The sequence below is a fragment of the Muscardinus avellanarius genome (genome assembly GCF_963383645.1).
Source record: "Muscardinus avellanarius genome assembly, chromosome: 1".
Lineage (NCBI taxonomy): Eukaryota > Metazoa > Chordata > Mammalia > Rodentia > Gliridae > Muscardinus > Muscardinus avellanarius.
Genome location: NC_137786.1, coordinates 181,574,201 through 181,597,982, shown reverse-complemented (window position 1 = coordinate 181,597,982; position 23,782 = coordinate 181,574,201). Strand labels below are relative to the sequence as shown.

General features: G+C 40.7%; 2 protein-coding genes across 2 annotated transcripts; one reads left to right on the top strand and one right to left on the bottom strand.

Moving 5' to 3' along the window:
- Positions 1-4,306: 4,306 nt before the first annotated feature.
- OR52W1 (olfactory receptor family 52 subfamily W member 1) lies at positions 4,307-5,272 on the bottom strand (the record flags this gene model as incomplete). The annotated part of the gene is made up of 1 exon (XM_080689899.1): positions 4,307-5,272. Exon 1 carries the CDS (start codon positions 5,267-5,269, stop codon positions 4,307-4,309), a length of 963 nt encoding a protein of 320 aa, XP_080546025.1. The 5' UTR covers positions 5,270-5,272.
- A 16,999-nt stretch (positions 5,273-22,271) lies between these two features.
- On the top strand, positions 22,272-23,240 carry OR52B2 (olfactory receptor family 52 subfamily B member 2; the record flags this gene model as incomplete). Its single annotated transcript, XM_080702015.1, has 1 exon — positions 22,272-23,240. One exon carries the CDS (start codon positions 22,272-22,274, stop codon positions 23,238-23,240), a length of 969 nt encoding a protein of 322 aa, XP_080558141.1.
- Positions 23,241-23,782: the final 542 nt, after the last annotated feature.

Sequence of the window (23,782 nt, the reverse complement as noted above, 5' to 3'; positions counted from 1 at the left end):
ATCCTCCTGTCTCAGCCTCCCAAATATTGGAATTATAAGTGTGTACCACTAAGCCCTGGTTCTGCTTTTAAGTAGAGGAATTAATATTAAATGTTTGTTGAGTGCTTCTGTGCTAGGATTGATGCCAGGTACTGAATGCATCACTTTAGTTAGTCCTTTTAGGAAGTGGATGTTGTTATTATCCCATTTTATTTTATTTTATTTTATTTTATTTTGGCACTGGGGAGTAAACCTAGGGACATTGTACCCCTGATCTGTACCCCCAGTCCTATTTTATTTTTATTTGCAAACTTGGTTTTGTTAGATTGATGAAAATCTCATTAGTTGCTGAGATTCTCTTCTCTCCTTGAATCCATGATTTTCCTGTCTCAACCTCCCAAGTACTGGGATTACAAGCGAGCACCCCCATACCTGGCTATTATGCCATTTTAGAAGTGAAGAAAAGGCTCAGAGAAGTTAATTAGCTCAAGGCATATATTGAGTTAATAGTAGTCTGGGGTTCAAATCTAAGTCTGCTTGCTTCCACTTTAACCACTAAATGATGGTTCCTTTTGGTAAGGGGGGCGGGTATCAGCAAGTTCCTTCTGTTTGTTTTACCATGATGGAAGAGGTGCATGCTAAATGGAAAGTACAAAGAGGCCTAGTGAAGAGGAAATGGGCAGGATGAGAGCGAAGCCACAACACCACATCACAAACCTCAGATTTCTCGTTAAGACAAGGGAAACCAAGTTACTTCCTTCTCATGTCCCCTTAGCACGTCTCTTACTTTGGTTGACAAGGAGAGATTACCTAGTGCCTCTGTTCTCTCAGGAAGGTATTCTGAATGAGGAATACAGGCAAAGGTAGAGTGAGAGAGACTCACACAGGACAAGGAACATGAGATAAAAGAGGACGCAGGATTGCAGAAGTACAGAGACAGTGAGTGAGTGATAGCAGCATGATGCAGTGCAGATGTTGAGGGGCTGGAGGAGCTAGGTGCAGGGACGTGGACTGTTGGTGAAAGGGTGAGGAACGTCTTCTTAGGGCGTCTGTTCATGGAGATGGGCTCAGGGGGAAATTGAGTACTGACAGACCCCCTAGCAAGGAGGTCATTTCTTCTGTTGCTTTCTTTCTGATTCCCATGAGTTCCTGGGCTTCCTAAATTTCATATTGATCTACCCTGACAGTAAGTAAGTTGTCTCCTTTTGGCTCATAGAGCCTGAGAAAGAAAGTTACTGAAGGAGAACAGTTAATAATTGAGTCCCTGATGAAGTGGTGAGCACAGGTTGGGGCATGTGGGCCCTATCCCGCTGCTGGGCTTGCTTCCAGTATAGCACATTCTGGGTTCTCCTTGGAGAAGAGGCACAGGTCATCTGCAGGGAGGGCCATCTGAATGGAGAGTGTGAGAACAAACATCCAGAGAACAGTACAGGTGGCTCTCTGTGTGGACCTCTTAGGCAGAATGGAATAGTGTTTACAGAAAGACCGTTGAGTGAAAAAGAGCCCTAACAAGTCTCTTCACTTCTCTCAGGCTAGAGGGATACTCAAACAAGTCCTCAATACCTTATTTAAAACTTTTAGGGACAAATATTTGGAATTGAGGTTTTTTCAAATTATGAGAAGGGAATGTAGTACATTTATCATATATGAAGGGATACCACAGTGGGATGGGGGAAGGCCCTGTAATCAAACACATCTACAGTTCTTTAATTAAATACATGAATACACTAACTGAGAAAGTGACTATAAATAGGATCATACTGGTTGAGGTTAGGTTTTAGGCCAAAGTTATGAAAAGCAACTGTTTCTTCAGAGATGTTTTATTTTGGAATTGTAAATGTGGGTTATAGGCTTAAAATGAAATTTTCTCAGGTTATTATGAGGAATGGAAGAGTACCGGTAAGGCTTTCTAAATACATCACAGACAGATATGTATGCAGTATCAACTCAGAACAAAATACAGTGTTCATGGGGGTAGATTTTTGGCTTGAAGAAAGAAATTTCTTACAGTGGACAGCGTACAGTTTTGGAACCAACTGTCTTTGGGAACCATACACAGCCAGGGATTGAAGGTGCCTTAGAAGTGTCTTCCTGTGGTGGGAGGGTGACAGAATTCATTGCTTATGAACACTGGCTGCATATAATTTCCCTTTTCATGTATCAGAGGGGAAAGACAAAAACAATGTGGGTGTACCGTATGTGTGACACAAGATGACACACAAGAATTTATATTTCTTTATAATGTAATAAATATCTTACTGTATACATGTTTGTTTATATCTCAATTATTTTCTCAGATTTATTAAAGGAATCACTAAGAGAAGAACATGTATATCTTAAAGACTCATTACCCATTAGTATTAGTATTTTGTCACAGCTTCCAACAAAAAATCATTGCTTGTAGGGCTTTTAAACTCATAATTAAATGAACAAAATTAGTCTTGAGAATGATGAACCTGCACTTGGCTTGACTGTAGATACCCTCTTCATCTACTTTGATTCACTGTGATGACACCTGGAAATCAGGCCAATCTGACCTCTCTCCTGTTTCTTATTTATAAGGACCTGGGGAAAACCCATGCGACCCTAGAGGTGGGAGCTGCTTTTTGGGGTGCAGCTACATCTGTGGATGTCCCATGGTGCTTAGTCCACCTGTGGGTTGGGTTGCTTTTGGCTGTAGGTCTTCATGGCTAATGTCAATATCTGCTTTTAGATAGTTTTCTGGGAGAGTTTGGGTCTGCCTGCACAGCTGGCAGCTTTCTTTGACCTGTAACAGTGACTCTCTGACTTCTATATGAGAATATACTCATTTTGAACTCCATGTGGGTACGAAAGACCTTTTTTTATATACAGTGTCCATCCAGTGTATAGTCTTATCTGAAAATGAATCCCCTGTTGGTGAACACCATTACACTTCCTCATTAATATTTCTGTGCTCTGGCAGATGTAGCAGTTTGAAATATTGCTATTTCATCATATTGCCCTGGCATCATGTGTAATGGGGATTTTGGGGGGAGGATTGTAAATTCTTGGTTGAGGATGCATAAAAGTATAGTTGGCAAGGCATCATAGCAACTTAACCTCCTTAACCTCAGAAAAGCAGATGACATATTTACAATGGTTTTTTGGGACATCAAAGTTTTTTCAGCCAGATGTGGTACATGCCTATCATTCAATATTTGGGAGGTTGAGATAGGAGGATCGCTGGTTTAAAACCAGCCTCAGCAACTCAGCAAGACCTTGTTTCCAAAACTTAAAAAATGAAATAGGGCTGGGAATGTATCTTGAATGTAGAACGCCTTTGGCTTCAATCCCCAGCAACACACACCACACACACACACACACACACACACACACACACACACACACACACACACACACACTTCATTTGGACCTTTAGACAGCTTCAGGCCCAGGGAAAGAAGTTCTAGTTGGACATTTGGTGGGAATAAGGGAAGGGAGATTAACAACATTAGACCAAGAGGATTCTCTGAATTTGAAATGTCTAAAATAACCATTGTTCTGGCCAAATTGGCACCACAGGGTACAGTAGCTATCCACATTCTCAGGAGGTGGGGGATAAGCCTGTATATTCCTTGAGGACAGGTTAAAAATCGAATCTGGCTTTAAGAATAGAGTGTGTGATCCCAGACAAGTACCCAAGCATCCAATACTGCAAGTACTGGATCCAAGTACCCAGTACTGCATCCAGAGGCAGTATCACCCTCTGTGGCAATGTCAAGTGTCCATGTTTGGGATCTGTGCAGGAGCTTAGGCTTGTTTCAAATTAGGTCAAAATGAGTGGGTAGGGTAGGAAAGGGAGTTTTTTTTTTTTCCCAGCTATGTCTTATTTAGTATGATCCCAACTTGTTCTCTCATCTTATTTTCCCTGCATGGTAATGTATAGCCCCCTTGCCTCCTTCCTCTTCCCAAGCAGGACACAAGACTGGTTAACATGTACATATCACTGGTTTATACAGTAAGGGCTTCACAGTAAATTCCTTTCCCTTCCCCCATAGTGTTGGGGATTGAACCCAGGGGCAATCTACCTCTACCCTCATCCTCAGCCTTTTTTATTGTGTATTTTTGAAAGAGTCTCATTAAGTTGCTGAGGGTCTTGCTATAAGTTTCTGAGACCTCCTGTCTCTGCCTCCCACATATTAGAATTATAGGTATGTGCCACCACACCTGGGTAGCAGATATCTTTTGAGTAATGATCACAGTCATTTGTAGACAATGCAATAAAGACAACATAACCACTCCCAGACTCCAGAAATTCCTCCGAGTATCCCCCTCCCACCACAGACTCCATTGTTATCACTGTCCACTACGGCTGGCTTTTTCTGACTGTGAATACTTCAAGGAGTCGATCCCTGATCTGCTTGGTGCGGGCCCCATAGATGAGGGGGTTGAGAGCAGGTGGCAACAACAAGTAGATGTTGGAGAAAAGGATGTGCACAGGCTTTGGGACAGTGCGATGCCCAAAGCGGTGCGTGAGGTAGGAGAAGAGACCGGGCACATAGAAAGCCAGAATGACACAGATGTGAGAACTACACGTCCCAAAGGCTTTGGAGCGAGCCTCGCGGGTAGGCAGCCGCAGCACAGCATGGGTGATGAGCCCATAGGAGCCAGCGATGCCAAGGATATCCACACCTGACACAGCTAGCGAAAGTGCCAGCCCGTACAAGTTGTTGGCCCTTGTGTTGCCCACGACCAGCTCCACCACTGCCATGTGCTCACAGTAGGTATGGTGTATGGCCTTGGCACGGAAGCGCTCAAATCGTGCCACCAGCAGAGGGAAAGGCACAACGATAGCCACAGCTTTCAGTACAAGTGCCAAGGCCACATAGCCTACGCGGGCTTTGGTAACTATGATGGGGTAATGCAGCGGGCGCCCTACAGCCACAGCACGATCACAGGCCATGGCCAAAAGCACACCGGATTCCATTGCAGTCAGCGCGTGTACGAAGAACATCTGGGCCAAGCAGGCAGCATATGGCACAGGGCGGGGCCCAAGCCACAGCACAGCCAGCAGCCCTGGGGCTATAGATGAGGCCAACCCCAGGTCTGTGGCTGCCAGTGTGGCCAGGAGTAAAAACATGGGCTGGTGCAGTGTGGAGTCTATCCTCACCACTGCCAGCAGTGCTCCGTTACCCATCAGGGCCAGCAGGTACATGGGTCCAAACAGCAGTGTTAGCCAGGCCCGGGCTCCCCCTAGCCCCGGAATGCCTGTCAGAATGAAGAAGGTTGGGTGTAGGAAGGTGGTGTTGGACCTTGGAGCTTCTACCATTCTGTAGGGGGATGAAGCTACAGGGCTCATGGGGGCATGATTCCTGATAAAGGAAGGACAAAAGGAGGGATTTCAGGGTTGTCACAGTGGCCCAAACCCGCCCATGGTGTATGTTTAGGAGTAGTGAAGGTCCAGGAAGATCACAGGACTATAACTTTTGCTCAAGGTACTGGGGATTTGATGAATAACTAGGGTTACAACCCTAGTTAGTGTGAAAGAAAAATATTTCCTTCTAAAAACCCATAAGAGATGAAGAGGGACAAGTAGGGGGACAGTAGTGGTGAGGAAAGGGGTGGTGGCTGTGGTGGCTGTACAGCCAGAGCCCTCTAAAGGGAGGTCAGCTGAGGGCGGAGCTGAGATGAATGCTTTCCTTCAGGGTTCAATTAGAGGAAGAAAACCAGTGGTGGGTGGGGAATGGCTTTTCCTGATCTTGATTTGTGGAGAGACCTCTGGGCCTGTTTTCTCAGCTCTTTAATGGGGATAGACACCATGATCCTAAGTGTTTCCTAGCACCAACGTTTCTTGACACCAACCTTCCTCCCAAAAACAAAAGGGAGAAACTGTAAAGGGAGACAAGTGGGAACTGGAGTGATGCTGGGGTCCTGGAGTGACAGAAGACCCCGTGGGTTTTTGGGATGCGGGGTGCTTACATTATCCTTAATTTGATGTTGAAGTAGATAGTATGAACACCGGGTTTAGAGTTGAAGATTGGGCTGAGGAGCAACAGAGAAAGACGGCAGCAAGAAAAGAAGCTTTTCTTCTTTGTCTCATTGCATTCTTCACAATCTGGAAGAGGGTCCCATTAGTGTCTCATTCCAGGGGTGCCACAGAAGGGAGATGACAAAGGGAGCAAATGGCGCTCAACCCAGAGTAGCAGTTATATGGGGAAGAATCACCTCTGATGTTGAAGGAGGCAGGATGAGTAGACCGGCTCCTCCCAGAATCCTGTCCCCAGAAGAAGCTTAAGAAATGTTGCATGAGGAAGTCACCAGCAGATAAATGGCCTGCCTAGAGAGATTCTGAACACGGTGTGTTGGCAGTGTCTCTTCACCTGGCCTGGTGTCTGCAGGGCCCTTTATGTGGCTGTTCAGCCTGCTTCCCTCAGGGCCCTCAGCCCTCCCACCTGTGCCCTATTAACTCTTACCTGTTCTGCCTCTGCTCAATGCCGATGGGCTTAGTCACTCACCAAGGACAGCAAGGAGGCAGAGGCGGCAAAGCAAGGAAAGAGGCCACAGAGCGGAAAGATCTGGGAAAGAAGAATCTTCCTTTGGGAAGTCTTTGTGAACTCCCTCAAGAGTGGGAGAGAAAAGCTTGCATTATTCTTGAATAACATCTGCCTTACTCTATTATAATTACTGTTCTGTCTCTCCCTACCAGACTGGAAGAGTTCTGTGCACTGCTTTTTATAAATGACAGAATCTTTACTGCATATCACTATGTTGAGCATGCAGTTAACTATGAATAGCTATTGCTTTTAATTGTGGGACAGAACTGCTAACCCAAGTAGCCTGTGAAGAATAAAAGGGGTTCCTAAAGTTTCAGGAGCCTCAGGTCTCCAGGGAAAGAGAAATTGTTATTTACCATGAACCACAAGATTGATTACTGACTACAGTTCTTTCTACTATAAGGAGACATATCTTTAAAATTGCCAACTATAGCCGGGCATGGTGGTTCACGCTTGTAATTCCTGCACTTAGGAGGCTGAGACAGGAGGATCCCACAAGTTCAAAGCCAGCTTCAGCTACTTAGTGAGGCTCTCAGCAACTCGGTGAGACCCTGTTTCCAAATAAAGGATAAAATAGGTCTGGGAGTATAACCCGTTGATAGAAAAAGGCCCTGGGTTCCACCCCCATTACTACCTCCCCCCCAAAAAAAAAAATTAAAATTGCCATACTATGTAAAATCATGCAGTAAAAATCACAGGGTTTACTGGAAAAACAGTTATGAGCATAACATTCAAAAACTTCATTAATAACACATTAAAGATAGGGAACTATACAAATAGTAGAACTGTTTCACACATGGCAAATGGTTAAAAAGTGTTTAAATATCCTAATTCTGATACTGTGCTACCTTTTGCAAGGTGTTACTGCTGGGGAAAAGTAGATAGAATGTTACACATGATCTCTCTATATTATTTAACTGCATGTAAATTTACATCTCATAAATAATATTTGAGTGTATACAGTTATTTAAAAAGAATACATCAGAGCTATTTTTATTGGTTGAAGTATGTCTGCAATATATTACTATTATGTACCTAAGGGTAAACACATGCTCATTAAGTATATGCAAGTGGATATTGCAGAAAACATATTTAATTCCAAAATCATAAAAAGACTGGACACTAAATATCTGTATGTTTGTATATGAGCATATAGATAGATGTAAAAGGATATACTGCCCCCCCTGCTGCTTATCAATGACCTAATATGTGAACATATTTGAAGATAGGGCTTTGGGGTAGTAATTAGGGTCAAATGAGGCTACTGAGATGGAGCCCTCTTGAATGAAATTAATGTCCTTATAAACAGGGGAAGAGCAAGTTCTCTCTCCCTTGGCTTGTGAAGACAGTGAGGAGGGAGCTGACTACAAGCTGACCAGGAACTTGACTGGCAGGCACTTTGACTTTGGAATTCTCAGCTTCCAGAATGGTTAGAGAAAAGTGTTGACTGTTTAAGCTACCCGTCCCAGGGCCTTTTGTTATAGCAGCATGAATGGATTGAGACAACATTCAAATATTTACTAAGACCCACCCACCACATTAGAAGCTTGTGTATCTGACTCCTTTTTGTCTCCATTGTAGTATATTTTATTTTATACCTCACAATATTAGTCTGAAATATTGCAACAGCCTCATAATTAATCCCCTTGCTTTCAATATGTTCTTTGTATTTTTGTCAGACTTTTATTTGAGAAATAGTTAATAGATTTAAAAGTGCAAAGGATAAACACACACACAAGTATCAACATATCCAGAATTGTCAATTATTGATATTTTATTCCACTTACTTTTAGGTATTTTTAAAGGTAATAAAATTACAGATAGAATTAATGATTCTTTTGTTCCCTCTAGTGTTTTATTATTTCATCTTAAAGATAATAATTATCATGAATTTAGAGTGTGCCCTCTAATTCAGTTTTGCTTTGTTTTTTATTTTGGTCCTGGAACTGAATCCAGGAATGTTCTATCTCTTAGCCATACCCATAGCCCTATTTTATATTTTATTTTGAAACAAAGTTTCACTAAATTGCTGAGGCTGGTCTCAAACCTGCGGCATATGCCACTACACCCAGCTCTAATTTAGATTTTAGTACTTTTGCTATTTGGCACTTGTAAAATAATTACTTTTTGTAAGTTATTTATTAAGTACCTTTCTACCCTGAAGTTGTGAAGGCATTATTACTCATTTTCTTTTCTTTTCTTTGGATACTGAGATTAAACACAGGGGCATTTAAACTCCGAGCTACACCCCAGCCCTTTATTTTTATTTTTTATTCTTTTGCACTACTGAGGATGGAATCCAGGGCATTCTACCTCCGAGCTACACCCCAGCCCTATTTTTTTTTCTTTATTTTTTGAAACAGTCTCACTGAGTTGCGAAGAACCTCACTAAGTAGCTGAGGCTGTCCTCTAACTGCAATCCTTCTGTCTCAGCCTCCCAAATGCTGGAATTACAAGTTTGCACCTGGCTTCTTCTTCTTTTTTTTTTTTTTTTTTTTTATTTTGAAACAGGGTCTTGCTAGGTTGCCCAGAGCCTTGTTAATCTCCCAGGCTGTCTTTGAACCTTCAAAGTATTGGAATTACAGGTGTGTGCCACCATACCTGGCTTCATTTCTTTTTATAGCATATAGACCTTAACAGTTGATATCACTCCCAAGTTATTATTTAATGAATACTATAAACCAGTCACTCTTCATGCATTATTGTATTATCTCATGCAACACTATTAATATTTCTGGGTTTTTTTTTTTTTTTTTTGCATTACTGGAGATTGAAGGGCCATGATAGCAAACACTCTACCACTGACTACATCCCTTGCTCTTTTTTTTTTTTTTTTGGTGGTACTAGGGGTGGAACCCCAGAGGCTCTACCTCCGGGCTCTACTCCCAGACCTTTTTTATATTTTATTTGGAAACAGGGTCTCACTAAGTTGCTGAAAGCCTCACTAAGTAGCTGACGCTGGCTTCGAACCCGTGCAATCCTCCTGTCTCAGCCTCCCAAGCGCGGGGATTACAAGCATGCGCCACCACGCCTGGCTCCCTTGTTCTTTTTAAAATTTTATTTCGAGACAGCTCTTTACTAAGTTGGCCAGGCTGGCTTTGAATTTGTGATCATCCCGCCTCGGCCTCTTGAGTAGCTAGGATTTATAGGTGTATGCCACCATGCCTTGCCACCTCTTCCTCTTCTTCCTTCTCCTTCTTCTCTTCCTTCTTTTCCTTCTCCTCCTCCTCCTCTTCCTCCTCATCCTCTTCCTCTTCCTCTTTTTTCTTCTGTGCTGAAGATGGAACCTATGGCCTTGCATATGTTGGGTAAATACTTTGTCATTTACCCAACAAGATACCTTGTTGGGTAAATACTCTATCATTGAGACACAGCTCCAGCCTTTAGTAGCTTACTTCTAATCACAAATTCTAAAAAGTCTCTATTTTAATCCAGGTCTGTATGAATCCAAAACAGCTTCTCCTAATGGCTATATAGTATAAGGGTTTTACTGACTTGAAAAAATCAGCTTGGTTTTCATTTTATTCTCATGAATAATTTCATTTATCCTCAGTCTGTATTTCCCTTCCTTCCCCTGGAACAAAGCACCATTTGAGGCTGAAGGAGAAGACTCATTGCTTTGCCTTAAATCTGTAGGCAAATAAAATGGCATCCAAATTTACTTCAAAATTCTTGCACCCATTTTATCTTTAGTATTATAGCTTCTGGCTGTGATATATCCAGGACTTTTCTGCCTCCCCTCTGTATTTGCTATTGTGAATTCTATGCCACATAATTCTCTTTGCCATAGGTCTGCAATCATATCTTCCCACTTCTCTAAAGAGACATTCAATGTTCTGTGTGTGTGTGTGTGTGTGTGTGTGTGTGTGAGAGAGAGAGAGAGAGAGAGAGAGAGAGAGAGAGAGAGAGACAGACAGACAGACAGACAGACAGACAGACAGACAGACAGACAGAAAGACAGGGGACTGAACCCAGGAGTGCTTTACTATTGAGCTATACCCCCAGCTCTTTTATTATGAAACAGTTTCTTGCTGGCTTCATATCTGTGCTCCTCCTGTTTCAGCCTCCTAAGTCCTGGGATTGTAGGCATGCACCCTCTGCCCAGTCTAGTGTTCCCTAATTCTTTGGCCACACCCCTTTTCTCCTTCTTCCCTTGGGTACTGACTGCAGGGTCAGATACCCCACAGAACTTGGGTAAGTTCTGTAGCGCGTCATTGGCTGGTACTGAGGATACATTGCAAATTTCAGTTTTGTCTCAGTCGTCACATTATTCAAACATGCTTCTTCTGCAGGCTGCCACCTTCACTTCCGCCCTGGCCAACCGCGTGTGCACCTGTGTTCCCAGCCCATCCTCCTCTGTTTTTGTGTGGAGCGGGCAATGCTGCAGGGCTGTTTGGTAGCCCAGGGAGCTTGAGCATGATGGTGTTTTAAGTTGATCACAGAGTGTTCTTCCTCATTCTGATGTTTGCTTTCTGTACTTTGCTGTCATCGAACCTCTCAGCTTTCTTCTCTCCTTGGCCACTCACTGCAAATTCCTTGAGAGAACAACTGCATTTACTTCATTTTGCATTTTGCAAATTTTATACCATTTGACCATCACTGTATTAAAAGCATCCTATAGTCATATTAATCTCATTCATAATTTTTGCTTTTCATCTTTTTATGTTGTTTTCTTTCTTAAATCACCTACATAAGTTTTTAAATGTTGTTCATTAATTGCCTCTTCTCAAACTAGAATTTCACAAGTGTTTACTACAATAAAGAGATGTATAAGGTAATTTTTTATTAGCATTACTGTACATCTATTCACATATTTTTTTCTCTTTCACTCCCTTACTTTCTTCCTCTCTTGAAACTGGGTGTTGCCAAGTTGCTGAGGGCCTTGCTAAGTTGCTGAGGCTATCCTTGAACCTGTGATCTTCTTGTCTCAGCCTTCCAAGTACTGGTATTACAGGTGTGCACCACTGCACCTGGCTCCTTTCATATATTTCCACATGCTCATATACACTATATGAACATAAATATTAGTGTTTGTTTTTAAATAATCTTGGCATAAAATAATATTTAGTTTCTGCAGTTTCCTTTTACTCACTGGACAAATATTAGTGATGACTCACTTTATGCAAAGTACTACAGGTCAACAGATAGTATCTCTAATATGTGTGTGTGTGTGTGTGTGTGTGTGTGTGTGTGTGTGTGTGTGGTGCTGGTGATTGAAACCAGGGCATTCTACCTCTAAGCTACACCCCCAACCCTATTTTATTTTTAATTTTTTTTGTGTGGTACTGGCGGGTGGAACCCAGGGGCCTTGTCTACCTCCTAGCTATACTCCCAGACCTATTGTATACTTTATTTGGGCTATACTCCCAGACCTATTTTATACTTTATTTGGAAGCAGGGTCTCACTAAGTTGCCAAGATCCTCACTAAGTAGCTGAGGCTGGCTTCGAACCTGGCAATCCTCCTGTCTCAGCCTCCCAAGTGCTGGGATTACAAGTGTGCGCCACCACGCCCGGTTTTATTTTTAATTTTGAAACTGGGGTTCACTAAGTTGTGAAGGGCTTCACTAAGTAGCTGAGGCTGGCTGCGAACCTATCATACCTGTTTCAGCCTCCCAAGTACTGGGATTACAAGTGTGCCCCACCATGCCTGGCTTCTAATGTATTTTTAAAATAGCTATATACACACTCATAAATACTTGGTTATGAGATAATTATATATTTACATGCAGTTAAGAAATAATATAGTGAGATCATGTGTAATATTTACTTTGCAAAGCTGTAGCATAGTATCACAATCCACATGTTGACACTGATAAGGTCACAATACATAATGGTTTTATCACCACAAGGATCCTTCTTTTTGCTCCTTTATGGGCATAGCTAACCTTTATCTTTCCACTTACACTTCAATTGAAAACTACCAAAATCCACTAATCTATGTTTCTACAATTTTGTTCTCTCAAAAATGTTATATAAATTGAACCATAGTGATATATAACCCTTAAGGATTTTTTTGACTCAGCATAATTCTCTTGAGATTCATCAAGTTGTGTGTATGAACAGTTCATTTATTTTTAATTACTGAGTGGCATTTTATGATATGGATGTGCCATCTGTTTATTCATCTACTCAAGGATGTCAGAGGTGTTTCCAGTTTTTGGCTATTGCAAATAAAGCTTCTGTGAATAATCATGCATGAGTGTTTGTGGGAACATAAGTTTTCACTTCTCTGAGATAAATGTCCTAGAGTACAATTGCTGGACCATGTTAAATGTTTAGTTTTGTCAACTGACTATAAACTAGACTGTGAACATTTCTGCCGTAGGCTGAATGTTTATGCCCCTCTCCGCCTCAGTTTCTATGTTGAAACCTAATCCCCAATGTGATGGTATTTGGAAATGGGGCTCTGGGTGGTGATGAGTTCAGGAGAGTAGGACCCTCATGAATAAAGAGGCCACACAGAGCTTCCTTGACTCTTCCACAAGAAGACAACTCTACTGAACCAGACGGCAGACCCTTGCTGGACGCTACGTGTGATGGTGCCTTGGTCTTGGTCTTCCCAGCCTCCAGACTGTGAGAAATAAAGATCTGCTGTTAAAGCCTCACAATCTATGTTTTTATTATAGAAGCCCAGGCTAACCAAGACTTATCCTGGCAGACTATTTTCTGAGTGGATATACCGTTGCTTCTTTCTTAATTGTTCACCTGTATCCCTCTTACTGATTATTTATATCTTTACCTTTGTCAGTCTTGCTCAAGCTTTATTGATTTTATTTATGTGTTGAGGGCCAGCTTTTTATTCTATTGATGATTTTTTTTCTATTTTTCCACTTCCTTAACTTCTGCTCTTAACTTTATTATGCTTCTATTTGCTTTGAGTTTCTTTTTCTTTTTTCTTTTCTTGAGGTGAGAACTTAGATTACCGATTTGAGACCTTTATTGTTTCTAATGTAGGTGTGTGGTGCTGGAAAAGTTCTCTCAACACTGCTTAAGCTACATCCTACACGTTTTCATGTTGTCTTTTCTATTCATTCAGTGCTATTTGGTGGATGGGAGGCTGGGGATTGAACTAAGAAGCATTCTATCTCCAAACTACATCCTTAGCCATTTTTTACTTTCCTTTTATTTTGAAACAAGGTCTCACCAAGTTTATTAGTCTAGCCTCAAACCTGAGATCCTCTTGTTTTAGCCTCCCAATTTCTGGGATTACAGGAAAGTGCCTCCATGCCCAACCAGTGCTGTATTCTTGAATATTTTTAAAATAATTTCTTCTTTGACCCATAGTTTATTTAGAAATATGTTATTTAATTTTTAGGTTTTTAGACATTATCTTGGTCTCTCTGTTATTGATTACCATTTTTTATTCCAGTATGGTCAAAGAATTGTGTGGTGGTTTCAGGTGTGTGTGTGTGTGTGTGTGTGTGTGTGTGTGTGTGTGTGTGTGTTTGATCCCAGGGCCCTGCTACCTCTGAAGTATACCCCCAGACCTTCTATTTTATTTATTTTTAAATTTTGAAACAGATTTTTGCTAGGTTGCTGAAGGTCTCACTGTTGCTGGGGCTGGTTTTAAGGCCATGTCCTTCTATCTCAGCTTCCCAAATACTGGGATTTTAAGTGTTCCATCAAACCTGGCGGTTTCAGTTTTTTTAAGTTAGATGTAGTTTGCTTTATGACTCAGAATAAGATCAATTTGGGTGGATGTCCACGAGTGCTTGGAAAACAAAGTGTTTTCTCCTTATTTGGGGGAATAGAGAATATTTGTTGTATATCAACTAGATCCTGTTCTTTGTGTTCTTTCATATCCTTGTTGATATTCTGTTGAGTATTTCTATTAGTTACTAAGGAAGAACTTCAGCATCAACAATTGTGTTGAAGTTCCAAATTTTAATTTAATTTGCCTGTTTCCTTTTTCAGTTCTTTCAGTTTTTGTGACATATGTTTTGAAACTCCAAATTTGGTGTATATTGATTTTGAACCATTATGTCTTTCTGGTGAATTTATTATTTTATTATTACTTAATGGATCAGTTTATAACTAGTTATTTTCTTTGCTCTGAAGTTGCTTTATCTGAAATTAATGGTCTTTCTCACTTTTGGCAGGATAAATGTTTGTATGATATACATTTTCCATACTTTTATTTTTAACCCCTTTATGTCATCTATGTCATTGAATTTGAAATTAGCTTCTTATAAATAGCATATAGTTGGAGCACTTTTAAAATTAACTTTGCCAATATTTATTTATTTATTTATTTATTTATTTATTTATTTTGCAGTACTGGGAATGGAACCCAGGGTATTCTACCTCCGAGCTACACCTCCAGCCCTATTTTTTATTCTTTATTTTGAAACAGGGTCTCACTGAGTTGCAAAGGGCCTCATTAAGTACTGAGGCTGTCCGCGAACCACGATCCTCCTGTCTCCCAAATGATGGAATTACAAGTGTGTGTTACCATGCCCGGCTGCCAGTCTCTATTTTTTTTATTGGTGTATTTAGATAATTTTCAGGAATGGAAATTATTGTGTAAGGGTTTGCCTACCATTTTATTGTTTTCTCTTTATCTTTTTCTATCTTGTTCCTCCTTCTGCTTTCTTACTTTTCTGTGGGTCAATTGAATACTTTTAGGATTTCGTCTTGATTTATAGTGTTTTAAGTGTGTTTATTTGTGTAGTTCTTTTAGAGATTGTTTTGTGTAATGTACACATGCCATGCAGAGTCTGTATCAACATTTTACCACTTTTAATGGAAACCTTACCATTAAGGTTTCTTTACTCTTTCCACTTTTAAGTATTAGCATGTAGAATATCAAATGGTATTATAGTTTTTATTTTAATTATTACACATAAAATAAAAATCCACAAGAAGAATTTACCCATATTTCTTTGTTGTTTATTACTTTCTGATCCTCAAAAATTCCTCCTTTGGACAAATGTAGACATTCTTGTAACTCATACTCCTCTCAATATATAGACTATTTTCATCAACAAAACTCCCTCTGCTTCATCCCATTCCACAGACAATCACTCTTCTGATTCCTACTGCCATGCACTGGTCATGTAGAACCTCATACTAATGCAGTCACACAGTATGTAGCCTTTTGTGACTGGATTCTTTCACTTGACATTGAAACCTTTAGTTTGTGTTGCTGCATATTCTAGTACTTTGTTCATTTTAATTGCTGAATAATATTCCACTGTACATACCTTTAAATATCCATTCTTCTATTGAAAGATATTTGTTTTATTTCTGTTTTGCAGCTACTATGAATAAAGCTAATAAAACATTGGTGTTGAAGGCTTTTGTGGACTTATGTCATATTTTTTTTTGAAATAATAATTCTAGTCCTAGAAGTTCAATTTTTGGGTTGATACTACTCTCTCTTTCTCCCCTTACCCCTTTTTACTTATATTTGCTTCCTATAAATTTCATTGTTCCTAAATTACAAGATGAGTTAGGAAAAATTTTTCTTCTTCCAACATTGTTAGGGTACTTTAATTAAGTACTCACTAAGAATAAATTTTGTCTTTTTTCCATTTATTGTCATAAGATGTACATATAAAGTTTATGTATGCATTTATGTTTATATCACTGTGATGTACAATTACATTGCACTAATAAAAGTATATAAGTAAATTTACCCTTGTGATCATTTTTCATTGCACACTTCAGTGACATTTGGATTGTTTTTTTCATATTGATAAAGGTATCATTTATTTGATAAATTATAACTCAGGTATGACACAAGTTGCTTTATACATGTTTTACCACTTCAGTTTTATTTTTTATTACTCAGTCTTGGCAAGGTAAGGCATGGGAAAGGAAACTATATATTCCATCACCATAATCCTACAGTATTTTTATTATTCTAGTCTTCAGTTGACAAAGACTTGAAAAGATTAACCACATTCTCTAAAGTAACACATACAGAAAATAGAGTTGGAATTCACACACCCTCCAAAACTATACTTTGGACGGACAACACTGTAATACCTAATCAACTTATTCATTGGACATTTGGATTGTTGTGGAACCATCATTACTCTCCATCTCTGGACTCTATCTTTCAAATCTAAACCTAGCTCCTCACTCCCTTGCCTCATAGGTCTCCTGAAACCACTATTCCACTTTCTGTCTCAACAATAAGTAGTTCTTACAAGTGGGACCATACATTATTTTTGTAACTAGCTTATTTAACTTCATAGCACAGTGTCTGCAAGGTTGACCAATGTTGTGATGTGTCAGAATTTCCAACTTGGTTTTTTTTTTGTGTGTGTGTGTGGTAATGGGGATGGAACCCAGGGACATTCTACCTTCGAGCTATATGCCAAGCCCTATTTTTTATTCTTTATTTTGAAACAGGTCTGAGTTGCACAGTGCCTCACTAAGTAGCTGAGGCTGTCCTCAAACCGCAATCCTCCGGTCTCAGCCTCCCAAATGCTGGAATTACAAGCATGCACCACCACGCCCAGCTCAGAATTCCCAACTTTTTAAAAAGCTAAACAATATTCCCTAGTATGTATTGACCACATTTTGCTTATCCATTCATCTGTTAGTGGGCATATGGGTTGCTTTCACATTTTAACAATTGTGAATAATGCTGCTCTGAATTTGGCGATATTTCTTCAAACCCAACTTTTTATTCTTTAGGTATATTCCCAAAAATGTAGTTCCTAGATCATAGAATATATCTTTTTTTGGTGTGTGTGTGTGTGTGTGTGTGTGTGTGTGTGTACCACTGTATTGTTTTCTGCAGCAATATGTGTTCTGTTTTTTATTCCCACTATCAATGTATACTTTCTCCACATCTTGGCCAAAACTTGTTATTTTTTTAAATTTTAGTTAAAATGTTAAGTGTAGTTGTTCTACTGGGCCTGATGTGGTATCTCATTGTGGTTTTGATTTGCATGTTTCTGATGATGATTATGTGCTTATAAATTTTGCTTTTAATGGTGCAAAATTTTTAATAATTTTAAAAATTTATCTTATGGCCGGGCATGGTGGCGCATGCTTGTAAATCCTGCGCTTGGGAGGTGGAGACAGGAGAATCGCACTGGTTTGAAGCCAGTCTTGCTGGTTTAAAATTAAAAAAATATATAGGTGGGCGTGGTGGCACACACTTGTAATCCCTGCACTTGGGAGGCTGAGACAGGAGGATCGCACAGGTTCGAAGCCAGCCTCAGCTACTTAGTGAGGCTCTCAGCAACTTAGTGAGACCCTGTTTCCAAATAAAATAGAAAATAGGTCTGGGAGTATAACCCAGAGGTAGAAAGCCTCTGGGTTCCACCCCCAGTACCACACACACACACACTATATATATATATATATATATATATATATATTATGGGAGTGTAGCCCCGGAGGTAGAAGGGTTTCCAGAAACTCTAGTACCACCAAAAAAAAAAAAATTATCTTGTGGGTTTTTCCCCCCTTGGAATTACCTTGAGTCATTGACCTTTCTGGGTTGCTTCAAAGTCAGTATTTCAGGACTGTGTCTGGACACTTGCACGTGTTCTCTTAAAGGCCTTTGTCTTTAGTCCTAACCAGCTGTTTAGTTTTGATAAGCCTCTATATTCTCATCTTCAGAATAAATAACAATAGTGCTTTTTCTTGTTGGGTTGTTTTGAGAATTAGATGAGATAATTTATGTTGAAAACAGCTCAGTCACACACAGTTAAGGGCTTAACAAATGTTAGCTGTTATTACTTTATATCTGTCATTGCTTTTTGTTGTATCTTTAAATGTGCTTATGTGTGTATGTGGTGTATGAGGTTTTTTGTTTGTTTGGTGCTACTAATTATCCCTGGAATTAGTACTGCTCCCTCTTGGCACTAGTGGAAGGGTTTTCATTTCTCCTGTGTTTTGTTGACCGCATGCTCAATGGTCCCAGGGGTGAGAGCTGCTGGCTTCTCTGTCTCTGCATATAAGGGTCCTGCATAGCGCAGGAATAGTGGCAGCCTCTCATGCCAACGTGATTAGCCTCTAGGCTTCTCTTTTTCTACCATTTCTTGTCTCCGAATAGGCAAAGAGGGTTTTTTAGTGCTCCTTTACCACTTTTTCAATCCTGCAGCTGATACTGTGATGTAGGTGAGTTTAAGAGCATTGGTGGTGGCAGAAAGAGGGATTGGCAGCAGTGTGTGTGTGTGTGTGTGTGTGTGTGTGTGTGTGTGTGTGTGTGTTTAGTAGTATCTGTAAAGTGCAAGGGCTGAGAGGCTGGATAGAGGAGATGGATCTGTGGGAGAAAGCCAGAAAAGCCATGGCCAAAGGATGAGTGGGATTGCAGCATGATAGAGCCCGCGGTGGGAGTGTGGGCTTTGGGAAAGGCACCAGTGAAACAGGTGGACACAAGTAGAATAGAAATGGGAGAACAGAGGAGCCCCAGGAGGGCAAAGGGAGGGGAGACTTCCTGAGTAAAGTTTGAGGACAGTTTATATAGCTCTCAGAATCAGGCTGTACCAGGGAAGGGAATATCAGTGAGGACTATTCATAAAAATCACTCAGACTTTGATCACCACCTTATTTTTGGTGAAACAAGATACTAGAGAAAGATTATTTCACTAATTTCATAACTCATTTGTTCAAATATTTCTTAAATATCTATAATTTACCATGATCTTTGCTTAGGACTCTGGAGGCAACTTTTCTTAGTAATCTGGGCGTCAGATGTGACTAGTCCTCAAAGAACCTCCTCATTCTATTTCTGTCCTGCATTTTATACAACAGATACAAGCATAGGGAGAGGAAGAAATTTGTGCATGAAATATAGCAGATGATATTTACACATGATACACTACTACATGCTAACTCAAAGTTGGACAAAATCCTCAAAGTGTTTATAAAGAGTAAAAAATTAGGTAGGTGTACATTTTTTGAGTGTTTATTTATTAAAAAACATTAGTTTTAGCTGGGTGTGGTGGCACATGCCTGTAATGCCAGTACTTGGGAGACTGAGACAGGAAGATAGCAGGTCTGAGGCCAGCCTCATTAACTTAGGGAGACTTTTAACAAACTAGCAAGACCCTGTTTCAAAATAAAAAATTAAAAAAAGGACTCATGTGTAGCTTGAAGGTAGAAAGTCCCTGGGTTCAATATCTAGTACCAAAAACAGACAAAAAGAAAAGACATTTTACCTACTAGAAAACCCACAATAGCATGGTGGCCAAACAGTTTAGTAGGAGTAGTAGTAATAACAATAGCAATAAACAATAATAGCTTATTTTCTGAGCACCTTATATGGATTGATTCATTTAATACACCTTGTGAGCCGGGCGTGGTGGCACACGCTTGTAATCCCTGCGCTTGGGAGGCAGAGACAAGAGGATCGCGCAGGTTGGAAGCCAGCCACGTGTGCTGGCTTAGAAGACCCTGTTTCCAAATAAAAATGTAAAAATAATGTAAAAATATGTCTGGGAGTGTAGCCCGGAGGTAGAAGGGCTTCCAGGAACCCCAGTGCCACCAAAAAAAAAAAAAAAAAAAAAAAAAAAAAAAATACACCTTGTGATATTTGTAATTATCCACATTGTATACTTGGAAAAAATGGAGGCATGTAGAAACAGAGCAACTTGCCCCAAACCATCTAGCTAATCAGGCATGAACTGGGAGAGAAGTCTGACTCCAGGAGTGAATGTTCTCACCCACAGTGTTTTCTCATTTCTCTCCCTGTCGAAGCTCGGAGGGGGGCTTCCTGAAGACTCTGGAGGTACTCCTGTGTGCCCTTGCGCTCCCTGACTTCCTCCTACGTGAGCCACACCCCTTCCAAAGGGCGTTGGTGGAGAGGCTGCAGGGCTGAGCTGGAGCCCTCAGGAGCCGCTCTATGAAATGCAGGTCTTCCCTTCCATAGGCGATAATCTCCTTTCCAGAATTTCACTAGCAGCTCTCCTGACCCCGCTGTCCTTCCTGCTGCCTACCGTTGGTATCTCACTATTGGGGTGATAGGACATCAGTAGCATTGTAAGCAGAGAGCAGGAATTATTTTTGTGAACTCATATAAAGTATCTGTTTTATTAAGAAGGGATATGTTAAAAACAAGTGGGATTGAGAGAAATAACGAGAAAACAAATGTTTAATAAAATCCCTACTATGTAAAGGACAGTCATTTTCGGGTGGTGGTTTTGTTTATATAAATTTGAGGCCAACATTTTAAAAGAGAGGCACCAGTGGCCCTTCTCCTCTGTGTTTATCCTAGTGAAGCTCAGCCTACTCCCTGAATAGGAGTTGAACACATATTTAAAATACACTGGCTTGGAGGATATCAAATTATTAGCTGGAGTGGGGCCTTTGATGTTGGAATCGGTTCCTGTTTCCTTCTTTGACCCATCTGGAGTGCAGTGGCTCCCTCTGTGCATTTGTACAGAACCAGGGGGATGGACTCACAAACAGAGAATAACACTCCTCTCTGTCAGAAGATCTAGCTGGTATTTATCGGATACCTTTATATTCCTGATTCTCTTCTTAATCCTCCACGTTCTCTTTTCTTCATGTTCTTTTCTAGGTGTGTGTGTGTGTGTGTGTGTGTGTGTGTGTGTGTGTGTGTTACTGGAGATTGAACCCAGGTGCTACCTACCTCTCAATTACACTCTCATTCCTTTTTTATTTTGGGACAGGGTCTCTCTAAGTTGCTTAGGGTCTTGCTAAGTTGTGTAGGCTGGCCTCGAATGTAAAATGCTCCTGTCTCAACCCCCCAAGGACTGGGAGTATAGGCATGCTCTACCATGCCTAGCTCCTTCTAGATTTTTAATAAGTTATCTTTATCCATAATAGCTGATAGTTACCTTTAGAAGATTATATATATATATATTATATATTACATGATTTTAAAGCTAAGACAAGAAGGCTCTATAACGCTTTTCAGCAGGAGGGAAACCTGATTGTTTTGAGGGCTAGGGAAGAGGTAGAATGGGAAGAGGACTGTATTAGTGGAGCCAGTTGAGGACGGGCGCAGAATGTAAAGTGTATCCCCTTTACTCAGAATAGTTTTCCAGGTGTGAAGTGTTTAGGTATTCTATGGATAAGGAGGTCTAGATATGACCAAGGTCTACCTGTATTGTCTGGGAGAGAGCCTGAGAAGTTTCTGAGGAGGGTTATGGAAATTGCCCCTCTTGATTTTATTGGCTAAAGCACTGCTTGCTGCCCTTAGGGAAAATGTAAATCTGGGTCAGGACAGATAAATACATCCCCAGCTCCTTCTGGATTTCTATTTCTATGCACAGGGAGCCAGAAGTCTAAGATAATAGCTAGATAAACTTAATATGACTAAATATAATTAAGTTAAAATATAGTTTAGTTAATATGGCTTCAGGAAGAAGAGAAATTGTTATGAACACATTACAAAGTACTGTATATCTTAAGGTATTTTAACTTTAAAATGTGGGCAAATAACTGGGAAGGGAGAGGAATTCAGGTAAACAGAGTAAAACCTTGGGGGAAGGAACAAGTACTACATGGGTAGGGGGCAAATGAAACTTACATAGAAATAGTAGAAAGGTAGGGTGGGGTCAAATTCTGGGGGCAGGGTGATTGGAGGCAGGTGTTGCCTCTACTGATTCTTAAAACATTTGCTACAGAAGCTCCATATGCAAACAGAGCACCAGGGGCCAGAAGCCATTCCTGTACCCAATGAACCTTCCTTAGCAGAACTTTCCCTTGAAGAGTCCAGCAAGCTAGGAAACCATTCTGTCTTTTGTGATCTCTGCACATTCTCATGGATATTTTCTCTTTCTATCCCTTTCAGCTGATGCATCAGCTTCCAAGCCATTATAGAAGAACTTTAACTGTGCAGCATGCCTCACACCAACCATACCATCTTCCATCCAGTAGTGTTTGTCCTACTCGGCATCCCCGGGCTGGAGGCTTATCACATTTGGTTGTCAATACCCCTTTGCCTCATGTATATCACGGCCATCCTGGGGAACAGCATTCTGATAGTGGTCATCATCACTGAACATAACCTACATGAGCCCATGTATTTCTTCCTCTCCATGCTGGCTGTCACAGACATCCTGCTGTCTACCACTACTGTGCCCAAAGCTCTTGCCATCTTTTGGCTGCATGCTCATGACATTGCCTTTGATGCCTGTGTCACCCAGGTCTTCTTTGTCCATACAATGTTTGTGGGGGAGTCGGCCATCCTGTTAGCTATGGCCTTTGACCGCTTTGTGGCCATCTGTGCCCCCCTGAGATATACAACAGTGCTAACATGGCCTGTCGTGGGAAGGATCGCCCTGGCCATTGTTACCCGAAGCTTCTGCATCATCTTCCCAGTGATCTTCTTGCTGAAGAGGCTGCCTTTTTGTCAAACCAACATCATCCCCCATTCGTACTGTGAGCACATTGGAGTGGCCCGCTTAGCCTGTGCTGACATCACTGTCAACATCTGGTATGGCTTCTCAGTGCCCATTGTCATGGTCATCTTGGATGTGATTCTCATCGCTGTATCTTACTCGCTGATCCTCCAAGCTGTGTTTCGTTTGCCTTCCCAGGATGCTCGGCACAAGGCCCTCAGCACTTGTGGGTCTCACCTCTGTGTTATCCTCATGTTTTATGTCCCATCCTTCTTTACCTTACTGACCCACCGCTTTGGGCGTAACATTCCCAGACATGTCCATATCCTGCTGGCTAATCTTTATGTGGTGGTGCCCCCAATGCTCAACCCCATTGTTTATGGTGTGAAGACTAAGCAGATCCGGGAGGGTGTAGCACACTGGTTTTTCAACATCAAAGCTTGGTGCTGTACCTCCCCTCTGGGATGATGGATTCCCATCAATCTTATGCCCAACAATCTCAAGAAAGCTAGATGTGAAATAGAGATTTCTTGGACCAAGAGGACTCTGTTCTTTCTCCTTCTATTTCATCCTTCTTCTCTATTACTATTTTTTTTATTCTCTTCTCTTCTTTACTTCTTTCTCCTATTTCTGTTTTTTTATCCTGCTTTATATATTTTCCCCTACAATGCAGAAATAATAAGTGGACATGCTTCTAGTACTAGCACTTTATATTTTCAGTACACTAGACACTCTTCAGAAACACAGTCAACTGAACATCATACAAAGTTAAGTTACAAACAAATGAATAAACATAATTTTGTATTTACTATCTGAAAGGGTTCTAATACTTTTAACTCCAAACTGTGCACTGATTCTTCTTCTTTTTAGAACTAGAAATTGAACCCAGGGGTATGATATTCTACTTCCAAGCTAAACCACCAGACCTTTTTATTTTATTAAAATTTGAAACAGAGTCTTTCTGAGTTTCTGAGACAGGCCTTGAATCTGCTATCCTCCTGTCTCAGCCT